The sequence below is a fragment of the Tursiops truncatus genome, chromosome 15 (genome assembly GCF_011762595.2).
Source record: "Tursiops truncatus isolate mTurTru1 chromosome 15, mTurTru1.mat.Y, whole genome shotgun sequence".
Classification (NCBI taxonomy): Eukaryota; Metazoa; Chordata; class Mammalia; order Artiodactyla; family Delphinidae; genus Tursiops; species Tursiops truncatus.
Window position 1 is genome coordinate 19,536,424 of NC_047048.1, and position 11,942 is coordinate 19,548,365.

The 11,942-nt window shown below is 37.8% G+C and overlaps 1 protein-coding gene across 2 annotated transcripts in view; it reads right to left on the minus strand.

Annotated features, from left to right (window-relative positions):
• RBBP6 (RB binding protein 6, ubiquitin ligase) overlaps nt 1-10,540 on the minus strand; it is a 31,499-nt gene extending 20,959 nt beyond the window's left edge. For both annotated transcript variants that reach the window (XM_004321010.4, XM_004321009.4), the window contains exons 1-3: nt 9,966-10,540; nt 5,283-5,382; nt 2,975-3,011 (exon numbers count right to left, since the gene is read on the minus strand). In XM_004321010.4, coding sequence (XP_004321058.1) covers nt 2,975-3,011; nt 5,283-5,382; nt 9,966-10,131 — 303 coding nt within the window. In that variant the 5' untranslated portion in view covers nt 10,132-10,540. The remainder of the gene's footprint in view (nt 1-2,974; nt 3,012-5,282; nt 5,383-9,965) is intronic.
• Nucleotides 10,541-11,942: the final 1,402 nt, after the last annotated feature.

Below are 11,942 nucleotides of genomic sequence, written 5' to 3' on the forward strand. Positions count from 1 at the left end.
AGGAGGTAAATTTAAAAAAGAAAAATTGAAAGAACACATAAATAGACTATTTTTATCCAGAACAAATTCTGACCTATTCAATCTATTTTGAAGAGGGTAATATTTTATTGATATATCAACCAGGAATTACCTGAATTTTAAGAAACAAGGACTGAACAAACTGCTGTCAATCCATGAAATTAATAGCCTTTAAAAATAGCCTATTACTGTCTAGAATATGCATACTGATCATTTCCTTAGAAAGAAAGCAATCAGTTATATCACTCTTTTTTATTGTTGGAACTAAAAAACTAACATTTTTTTGTTCTTCCCACTCCTAAGATATAGCTGTCTTTTTGTTATTATGCTGGGCTTTCCTATCGTTTCTTTTAGATTTCTGCCAACTTGTTATTATTAGTATATATTTATCTGGTTAAAAGTGGTTTCAGATATTCAACAGCATCTAAATCACTTTTTTCCACCAAATAATCCCTATAACACTTTAATACCTTATAATTCACAAGTCAAATTTACCACAAATTTAGAAAGGCATCCAATTGTTTTCTACATATAGCAAGGTACTAAGAAATAAGTGTAAAATGCTGACAAGAAATGCTTTAGAAACTAGGAATTTATACGTACTAAACATCAATAAATACAGTAACTTTCAGATTTAAAAAAAAACCCTACTTAAAAAAAATAGTCTCCAAAAACACTGATTAATGCACACTATAGACATCAAAATTAACCCACATTCTCACATCTAATTTGTGGTCTTGCATCTGGAAGCAAGAATCTGAAATCTTTTATGCCAACTATATTTGCTTGAAATTAAAGGATCTTACAAAATGTAAGCAGGAAGAACCCGCAGCTTTGGAGTACCAACATAGAAGGATGACTACAAACAAAAGTTGTGGAATATAGATAGAAACAGTCATCCTTGATTAGAGCTGGCTTAAATTATCAAAAGTGTACATACATTTACTAATTAGAATTTAAAAATCTGGTTTAGTGATTCTGTCTTAATTGGCTTTTGTGAATTTGCACAATGCACGTAAGTCTCCTAAGATGGGCACTAATTACACTTTATGAATATATTCTCTCAAATCTTAAATGTCAGCAAGTGTACCCCAAGCAAATAAATGATAGGGATATTAAGTTACTTAATATCTCCATTTAAAATTATTCTACCTAAAAATCAAAGTCAGTTTTAAAGTTATTTTTTAAAAAAAGAAGAAAGAAAAGAGAAACCTAAATAAGCATAAAATAAACTGCTTCTTGTAAGTGTAATACAGACATGCCAGGGAACACACAAGGCTAAAAGAACGTTAACTTTATTTATGAACATGTGATCTGTGTTCATACACATGCTAATAAACAAAAAGGAAATAATTGTTTTCAAGAAATAAAACTTCATCTGAATTAGTTTAAATACTATATAAAATGTACTTTATACAAAATGTGTTACATTAACTACTACAGTCACCAGTATAGTCAATCTGATTTGTGCTAGCATTTGGATACATAAAAATCAGTTTTAAACCAATCACCAGCAAAACAGAAACTGTGGACAGTCTTTACAGCATTACGCTTTAACCCCCCCCAAAAAACCCATATACCCCAAAGAGGGGAAAAAAAAAACCCAAAACACTAAGAGTTGTGATTTTTGAATCACTATATTTAGTTCCATGAGAACTAAAGGCCATATACTTTATAGAGAACAAGTCCAAAGTTCAGATATTCTATGTTATCATGTTTAAGATCCAATGATCCAAGGTTAGTGAAATGCCTGATACACAATTAAAAGATCAGTAGCATTTTAAAAGGATAAAGTTGAAACAGCAAGCAATACCCTTAAATTCTACGTGAAGATTTCAGACATCTTGTATTGTGTACAAATCAAGCCTGAGCAGTCAAATGTTTAGAGCACCATCAAGTTTACAGAACCCAATTACTACAGATCTCTGTTCTGAAATGGATGTTTCACCCCACAACTTAGGAATGCTGCTACCTTTCACTTAAAAGCTCGAAGTCAAAATGGTGTCATACTTAAGGTTAAGATGTTACCCTGGTTAAGGGGAGTTACCTTTGATAAGCTACAGCTTTCAGCTGGCTTACAATTAATGCAGCATTTTAATATCTTATGAGAAACAGGAAATATTTTAATTTGGACAACTGAGCAGACTAGAGAAGTAGAAGACCTCTGTTAAAACTTGAGAACGGTGTACTCAATTGTATAAAATCATCAAAATCATCGACGAGACACTGATATACTTGTAGGGGGCCCAATTCCAGGTTTCACTTTACAGTACAGATATAAACAAAGAATAGGAGCTCAAAATTGCCAAATAAAGCAAAAGTAAATAATAAAAGCTGCATCAATGGTCTCTGGAAAGCTCTTTTCTATGACGTGTCTGAAACTGGAGAAAGAATCAAACCTTAAATATATGCTTTGGATGTTGCTAATGCATTTTTCAAAGCCATCAATCAGGCAGAAAAAAAACCAAAAACCAAAAAAAACCAAAAACCAAAAAAAGAAAAACTAAGTGATACAACGTGAAAATGGCAAAATATACACTCCAAACATTTTTTATTGCAAGAAACAAAAAGCACACAACAGCCTGTACATACATACAAAATACTAACTATAGACAGACAGATGTAGAACATGTTACCATGTTCATTAGTGTAAAACCTACATGATCTAAAAAAAGATCATACATTAACTGTACAACACAGCGTCATACAGGAAGAATGCTATCATATTTAATATGAAACAGTGTTTTTTGGGCACAAACTACCCATTTCTACAAAATAAAGTGTGCAAGTTATGCCACATATATCCATATTCAACTGAGCTGTAATCAAATACATTTTATTTACAATATGTACTATGATCAGTTGGATATTAAGTTCTAAAATGATTTACTTCACTGCTACATTATAAAGGTAAAAGCAATGTGTAGAAAAAGTGTGAGATTGTGTTTTTACATACTGCTTTTGAAGTTCCCATCACTGGTTCAGTTCGACTTCTAAAACGACAAAAAGAAAATCAGCATTAGCTCTCTGTGAGTAGCTATTAATGAATTTTTGTGATAAAAACATCTCTATAATCACACATTTTTAGGAACACAATTTTTCCTTGGCATAAAGATTTTAAAACAGCCAATTTCAGAAGTAATAAACACATTACCTTGATTAATCTTTACTATCTTTGAACAGTTTAAGATGCATTTCTGGTTTAAAAAAAAAAAATCCATACTGGGGAATTCTAGAATAGATGTGTATCTTGCCACTTATACAATAAATGTTTTCTGAAAGGTAGTATGAGTTTTTTGTTATTTAAGAAACTTTGTCGTTATTTCTTAATAGATTGAACAATAATATTATTCCTCAGTTTCTTAATAGGTACAGACGTTAACTTTCATACATCGGATTTCCTTAAAGCAAGACCACTGTTGTTAACATTTTTTAATTTGGATCCCCGAGAAACTGCTGTGCTCCAAAAACTAAATTTGAAATCCAGAAAGGTTGGCAGTTTAATTTTTTAAAAAAGTCTCAAGACAATGACCAAAGACTAAATAAGAATTCTAAGTTCCAAAAAAATCAACAGTCTGACAGAGTATTTTGGTTAAAAGAATAAGTTAAATAAGTTGGTTATGGAGAACTGAACAAACTGATTTTTAAAATACATACACAAAAAAGCTCAAGGAGAAATTCCTTTAAAAGTCCACACAGAAAAGGGGACAAGAGTCAAGTTGCTAAAATACAGCCTTTAAAGGCTTAGTTTTAGTTTTAAGTTTACACTATCCTGACTACAAAGAAATGTCAGACAGCGTATGAATGGAGTTTCTAAATCTGTGCATGATTTGGAAGTCCTGAGATAAAAATGAAGTTTTAATTTACTAGTATTTGCTCAACAAATTCAAAGGCACTTCACGAGGCAAGTACATTACAAAGGAAATCATATACACAGTGAATTCACATTTAATTCTTTAAGGGGCAACTATTTTCCCTAGTATTGATACTTTGAACAATTCTCTCCTCAAAGTCTCTGAATATCAAAAAAATCTACTGAAATCGAATGCTTGCTATTTTTAAAAAGCACTTGGTAAATTAAGGAATAACTTCACACTAGATTCTACGAATTAATTCTTCTCTTACCATGTCTCAAAATTATGTAAAGTAAAAGGCACATAGTTCACTTGGTATTTATAGGAAGAATAAAAGTATTCAGCTTTTTAAGTTGTTGCTATACAGAAGATATTACACAAAAGAACCTCCAAACATTAACGTATGGAATATAACTTTACACTAAACTAATGAGAATATTCTTAGAAAACTTGTCCACATGAGGTAAAGCTCCAGGAAATGACTATTTTCCCTCAATTCCAAGAACACATTCCATTTCCTAGGACTGGCAAATTCCAGAATGTTTCATTGACCAAAAGCAGAATTTGCCAGAATTTCAAGTAAGGTAAAAATCTCTACGCTTTAAATAGCTCAAGTTGCTACCCTTTTCACATATTTTAATTGTTATCACCATTGAAATTTCAAGAAAGCAGAGAAAGTTAGATATAAAGTTTTAATCCTGCCCCTTTAGTGCATTTCTTAAGCTCTAGACCACTCCTAGGATATTACCACATTCTTACTCCAATAAAGGGCATTTACCATGTGCCAGGCACTATTTAATTCCTACAACTCCCTGGAGTTAAATACTCATATCCCTATTTTATTTTGAGGAATCTGAGTCACAAACTTTAGGTAACTTACCCAAATACAACTTCACACAACTGGTGGGAAGTAGTAAATGGAGTCAAACCTAAGCCTGATTCCAGTGTCTGTGGTTGCTTCCCAACAAAAGCCCCGGACTGATTAGGAACAAATGTTAGCATTACTGAATACTCTTGATGCTGACAAAACATTTAGGACAGATCTCTTAAGACACTTAATATACATTTCTGTAGTGAAAAAATGGTAGGGGGAAAAAGTGTACAGGCAAACAAAAACCAAAGAAGGGTTCAGAAATACTTATTCACTAATTTGAACATCATTTTCTTGTCTTTGTAAATATTACCTATACAGAGCAAAAAATCTTTCTAATTAGCTCTTACTCCTAACTAGAGGTTAAGTTAGCTGGGGGAAGAAATCAGGAAAAAACAAACTCATCCTCACAATTTTAAGGATTAAGAAGACATACTTATCAGGGTAAAGTAATGAGTTCAGTTCTAAAATATACTTGTTCTTTCTCACAAAAAAAGTCTATTTTGAGAACTTAAACATGGGATTTAATAAATACTTACATAACGTATGTCTTGCTTGTAGATTTAACACCTCCAATAGGAATTCTTCTAACAATCACAGATGAATTCTTAGGAATTAGAGCATTATCATCAGTATATTCTGTAAATAAAAAGATAAAGATTTGAATTTCTATTTGGGATTTGGATAATTCATAGTCCTCAAGAAATAGAAAACTTCAACCAGACATATATGTTACGGGAAATGATCTTTAATATAAAGGAGCATTAGTAACTACATGCTCCTTACATCTAGATTACTGAAATTGTCAGAACAAATATCCAAAGCCATAAGGGGTTTCTCTTAAAAGGACACCCAATAGTATCAGCAGGTTCTTGGCTCTGGCACCTCTACTTTTGTGGAACCCCAAATCTCAGTAAGACTAAGTCATTCTCTATTTAGCCAGTAATGCAGAACATCTGAACTGCATGAGAAAAAGCTGTTATTTAGAATGCAAACATTCTATCTCTCCTAGGCCCTAAACACAGTATTACTGGGGAAGACACAGTAAAAAATTAAAATATGACACATTTCAAATACAGAATAAAGGGCTTTGTAATAAAGAATGAAAAGTGGATGCAACTTTGGATAGTATGTTGATTCAAGGAAGGCCCCTCTGAGGAACTGACATGTGAGACTAAGAAGCCAGCAAGATGTGCAAAAACACCGGACAAAGAATGTTTCAGATAGAGGGAAAAGCATGTGAAAAAATGACACAAAAAGGCCAGAAGAGCTGATGAAAATGAAAGAATGAATTGAAATACAAGTAGAAAGGTACACATTATATATACTGCTTCATATCTTGTTTCTAAGTACAACAGGAAGCCACTGAAGGATTTTAAATAAAAATGATGATAATTTTAAAAACAATATTAAAAACAAAGATAACTCTGGTATCTAAGTGGAGAATGAACCTGCATGGGAACAAGAATAGAAACAGGGTGACTAATATGAAGATTGCTGCGTAGTTTAGGTAAGAGAGAATAATGATCTGTTCTGGAATGTGACAGAGAAATCAAGAGTCAGAGTGTCTTGAGGTAGAACGAAGGCTTTCGGATGGATGCGGGGGCAGAGATGAAGGTGAAAGAGGAATCAGGTATGAATTCCTGGGTTCCTGGCTTAAGCAACTGGATGAACAAGGATGTCACTTTCTCAGAAGACAAACAGGGAGGAAGAATTTTTCTACTCTTTGGACTATTGCTTGCAATACTTTCCTAAGAACGAAATTAAAAAAGAAGCCGGACCAATGAATTCAACTATGGTTAAAAAAAAAAAAAAAGATTTGCTATGAAAGGAATTTGTAAAATTACCAAAAAGAAAAATAATCCACTACAGGGAGACAGATGTAAAAATGTACCCATCTCCCTTAATCATATAATCAGGTATCAGGGTTCACTCTTTTAAGATTACTGAGTTTACCTGATTCACTAATGTTACTCAGCACCTAGGGGCTGACTACCACTGTTCTAATTATTTTAAGTTTATCACATATGTAAGCAGTTTAAGCTTTTATATATGTATCAGCTCTATTATTTTTAATCACACTATTACTATTTCCTGTTATAAACTGAAGTGTTCAGGAAAGGGCTCTTTTCAGTATATTTCAGGTAGTAAGCTGTATCTTCACAAGTATCCAATTAGAGTGATGCAATTTCCTAGATTTCGCATACCAATGTAAGACTACAATCATTACCTTTTGGATAGTTCAGGATAGTCCCAAATTCCACGCAAGATCTGAGTAAGAAAAACTGGGAGCAGGGGAGGTAGGGTATCTTTAAAAAATTCTGGAACCAAAACTTGGTGTCAAACACAGGACAGCTAAGCTTCTACCTATGTAACAACCCTCAAAAGAGTTCACTGTGGGAACAAATAGCAAATATGTTCATGAGCTCTCCAATCCAACCTATTCATTTGATCAACACAGTGCTCTGTCAAGCTTGAAGTCTGGTGCCCTGATGCCACATGCTTTCTAATTGACCTTTTAAAGTATCTGAGTTACACTGATGATTTCTTACCCTTTAAATACCTCCTTAATAAGTAGTCTGTTAACTTCAAAAGACCCTTTCTATGCAACACTGTCATTTCAGATCCAAAACATGAAGACTATGGATGAAATGAAAAACAAGATGAATTTAAGAAATGGAGAAACAGTCTTGAAAATACTTCATCCTCAGCTTCCAAATCTTTCACACTAAGTTCAGGATAAAGGTTGTTTTGTTGTGTGTGTGTGTGTGGTTTTTTTGGAGGGGGATTGCAAATAAGCAGAAAATTAGGAAAACAAGTTTATTCAGGAAAAACATTAAAAAAGATAATTTGAGATTCATTTTGAAATACAGTCTAGAAATAAAGAAGAATTCTTAAATCTAAAACATGAAATTCTGATCCAAGCATTTTAGTCTAATTAAGATGTAAGAGTCCTAAACATGGACAGATTTCCAAAACTGTAAGGAATGTTTTATAGAAACATGATAGAAATATTAATTCAAACAAACGAAAGTGATCCAGTTTGGCATTCTTTCCTAGGCAATCTCCTAACTAGGAAGCTATATTTATTCCGTCCTCTTTAATTCACCGGATGGTGCTAAAACCAAGTGGCATTCTTCCTCAGCTACCTTGTGACACTGGATGCTATTTCTCATAAAACTCATTAAGCGCCTAGATATCTTTTTCTCTCCTAATTTGAGGACTGCATAAGATGCAAATTTTCTCTTCTCTTAACCAATCTAATAGCAAAGCTTTCTCCAATAATGACAGTTCACAAATACATAAAAAATACGCTGCTGGGCAAAGCACTTCCCTGCTTTCAGCGTTTGTAAAAATAACGTATCATATAATTTCCTGGCTTAGAAAAAAACACAACACATGACAAAACTCTTAAATTCATGGACAAGAATTCCATCAGCAATAATTTACTCCAGTTTAACAAAGTTGTTATCAATTATTAGGTGGAAAAGATGGACAAAGTCTAGCCTTAAATGATTAAATCCTGTTATACTCCAGTAAAATATGAAATTGCGTAGTATGTGATTAAAATTGCCTTAATATTCTCTAATATCATTTATATTTTCTTTCCTCTCATTCTTTAAGTATCACTAACATATAAAGATGGCCTAAAATTCGTGTAAATCCATCTGTTCTGTTAAGCGTGACTATAATGCTTAAGGGATGCTTTTGTGGCCTTAAAGAATATCTTCTTTAAGGTATTTTCTTGAATAATATTTTTAAAAGCTGTTTCTCAACTGTTCATGATCCCCAGTAATTTTCCCACGTAATTACAATTACTAAAGCCTCACATGAAGTGTCCCTTAGGTCTGATACACTGAAAAAAGTTGGGGGGGGGGGGAGTGGAGACTATTCTTTCACGTGTTATCAAGTGAGTATATAAAGTTCTTCTTCTTGAGTATTTTTGAGTTGTGATATGCCAGTAGTAGTTTCTTAACATAACACAATTAGTTATGTCTGGATGTACTGATAAATGGAAAACAGCTCTTGTACATGACAAGAGTTACTCTACCTACCAAACTATATGCTAGATGTGGGCCCCCCACCCCAAATTTCAACTAAAAGAACCCATGTTCCACCTTAAGCCAAATGTAGTGATCAATGAAATACCCTAACTAGCACTTCACTTTACTTCTCATCCCATCAGTAAAACTCAAAAGACTGACCTACTAAAAACTACACATCAGCATTACAGTAATGCGAAAAAGAAACCAAAACAAGCTCAAAGCCAGAACCTGAAAAGGCCATTTTGTCTCATTCTCATACCTATGCTACATTCTCAATATTGTATAAACTGCTTTTAAAAAGGAGAAAGAACTTAAAGATTCCAATGAGTGGCTTCTATAAATAAGCTACTCATATGGTAGCAGCCGACTATTTTTCAGTATCCTAGTATCAACATAATCATGTAAAGTCTAGCAATTACTATTCAAAAAAAAAGAAACACCTGTACTTTTGATCTTTACGAAATTGCTGAAGTTTGAGAGTAATGTGATGAACTAAGAGTTCAACTACCTAATTACTGCATTACTAATTCTGGAATTTACACACAAGACAAAAGTGGTCACACCGGAATATACCACGTTCCAAAAGCAATTCCAACATTAAAGACTGGCTGGATTAAATCCTCTAAAACATTAAAGTGAGGATCTTTCACCACAACGCAGGCAACTCCAAAATTTAAAACTAACTAAATAAATCAGGAGAGGGAGAAGAGAACATAGAATTTGCCATTAAACCCCCAAACGTGGTTAGGTTAGAAAGGTAGAAAAGTATCTCTAGTGCTGCTTTAACTAATAAGCAGCCTGGCTTATGCGCTCCTCTCCTCCTTCTGAAGAAAAACAGGTTAGAAAACGCCCCAGGGCAAGCACTCAGAGAACCTGGACGACACCCCCATCCTGTGCCACGGAAATCCTCGTTTTAAAAAAATCATTTGGGAGGAATCATCAGACTTTGCACGACTGGGGATCAGCCTGTTCCAGATGATCCAAGTACGTAGAAATCAAATAAGTCAAACTCCAGGGCCGACTGCTGCAACCCTTGGCTATCAATGAAAGTCGTCCGCAAAGTGTTTGAACGAACAGTCCCACAAGAGACATCATGGCGGTTAGTCTCCTGCCAGGCACCTCGCCACCAGCATCTCTCTTCCACCAGCGAGGATCTGGAGCCCCTGTGGCTCTTACCTTCTTTCGTCTGCGCGTTGGTGATCTGCAGGTCGCAGTCGGCAGCTTTCAGCTTCTCTCTCCCCATAATCTGCTTCTTTAAATCGCAGAGGGAGATATGGAGCCCATCAAAGGTGACGGTATCATAGTTGAGTTTAGAGGAAAATTTATAATGCACACAGGACATGGTGCCAAAGGATTCCTAAGGTTCAGCGAGGAGACGTGGACACGCTCAATGTATGTATATTTATAAACTTAAGAGCAAAATATGTACACACACAGAACACTCAAGAGACACCGAAGGACCCTAAGGCCTCAGATTAAATAACCCCCCCAGCCACAAGCGGGGGTTCGTAAAAACAATAATCCAGAACACCCCCCCCCCCGGATATTCAAAATCGCTTCATGTGGGAGGAGGAGGACGAGGACGGGGCAGGGGGCAAGCGAGAATCCGCCAACGGGCACAATGTCACCCCGCTGGGTCCCCCTCGCTCATGCTAAGGGCCGGCAGGAGACGGGGGCAGGCGGTGCAGTCAGTAGCGGTCAGTCCACACGTTAAAGTCCGAGCGACCCCGCGGGGTCAGGGGTCCATAGCGCGGCCGCACCTCCCGGTTGGTCTCTCTCTCCGTGGACGGGGGTGACCCAGGCCCCGGGAGAAGGTTGAGGGGAGAGGGCCTAGGCCCGGAGTCCACGAGCGGCCTCTCGCCTCCTCCTGGCTTCCGGACGACCGGCGTCGGCTGCCCCAGGCCCAGGCCCCCACCACACACAGACCCCTTTCGCCTGCTCCCCGGAGGCCACGGGCGGCCCCGCGGCCTAGGCCGAAACGCGCGGTCGGCGGAGGAGAGGCCTTCCCGCAGGCCGCCCCCAGCTCCGCCTCCCCCCCGCCGCCGCCGCCGCCAACGCCGCCTCAGACACAAAGCCGGTACTAGGCCTCGGCTAGGCCTTGCAGCGCCTCCTCACCACCCCGGGCCCCAGCCAGCGGCCGGGGGGCTTCGGCTGACCCTGGCGACACCGCCGAGGCTCCCCGACGCTTCCTCTCGCCGAGTGCTCCGCGCTTCTCTCGCCTTTCGCTTCCGTCGCCTTTCGGCCCAGTACCGAAAGATTAGGCCCGGAAACCGCCGGGCAACGGCGAGGGCTCCGCCGGCTCCCTTTTTGTTTTGCCCCCCCTGCCGCTCTCGGGTTCTCGCCAGGTGCCGGCGGCACCTCCAAGCCAACCACTATGGCGGACGCGGCCTGGCTTCGGACGAGCGCCCCACTCCGGGGTCTCTTAAGCAGGGATTGCACGGGCGGCGCGCGCGGGGCGGGCCTGACGTGCGCGCATAGGCGGGACGAAGGGCGGGGCCTGCGGCGTCACAAAGCGCACCGGCCCGCCCACGTGACCCCGTGCTTTGTGACTCCCGAGCGCTTGACCTAAACCATCCGGGAGAACGGAAGAAACCATCTGCCTCAAAGGGCGGGGGGGAACCACCGATTCCTCTCCCCAGTTTAAATAAGCATTATGGTTGAAATGCAGTAAAGTATGGTTGCTATGCAAGCACCCCCTAGCTTCTTCTTACAACAAACTGGTTACCGAAAGTTCTTCCTAAGGAGAAATTCTGGAGCAGCCCCGGGCTTGAACTGATAACAACCACTACTGTAAAGATATATTGAGCTCTTTAAGTATATGCTTGATATATTAAGCATGGGGGTAAGCGCTTTACAGTATTTTCACGCTCGGGAGCCTAGTTGTCTGGATTGGAATCCTAGCTGTGGGGACTCTAGATTTTACTCCTCTGTGCCTTAGTTTCCTCGGTTATATTATAAAATGTTGTTAAAAAAATCGTATTTGGTTTACTGGGTTGTTAGAGATTAAATTAATGAATACATATCCATTGTTTAGGACCGTCCCTGGCACATGGTTCAATGTGGCTCAATAAATGTTAGTTTAACAACATCAACAAAAAACCCGAGGTGGTCAGCACTACCGTTATCTCCAATTTATAGATGAGGGAACTGAAG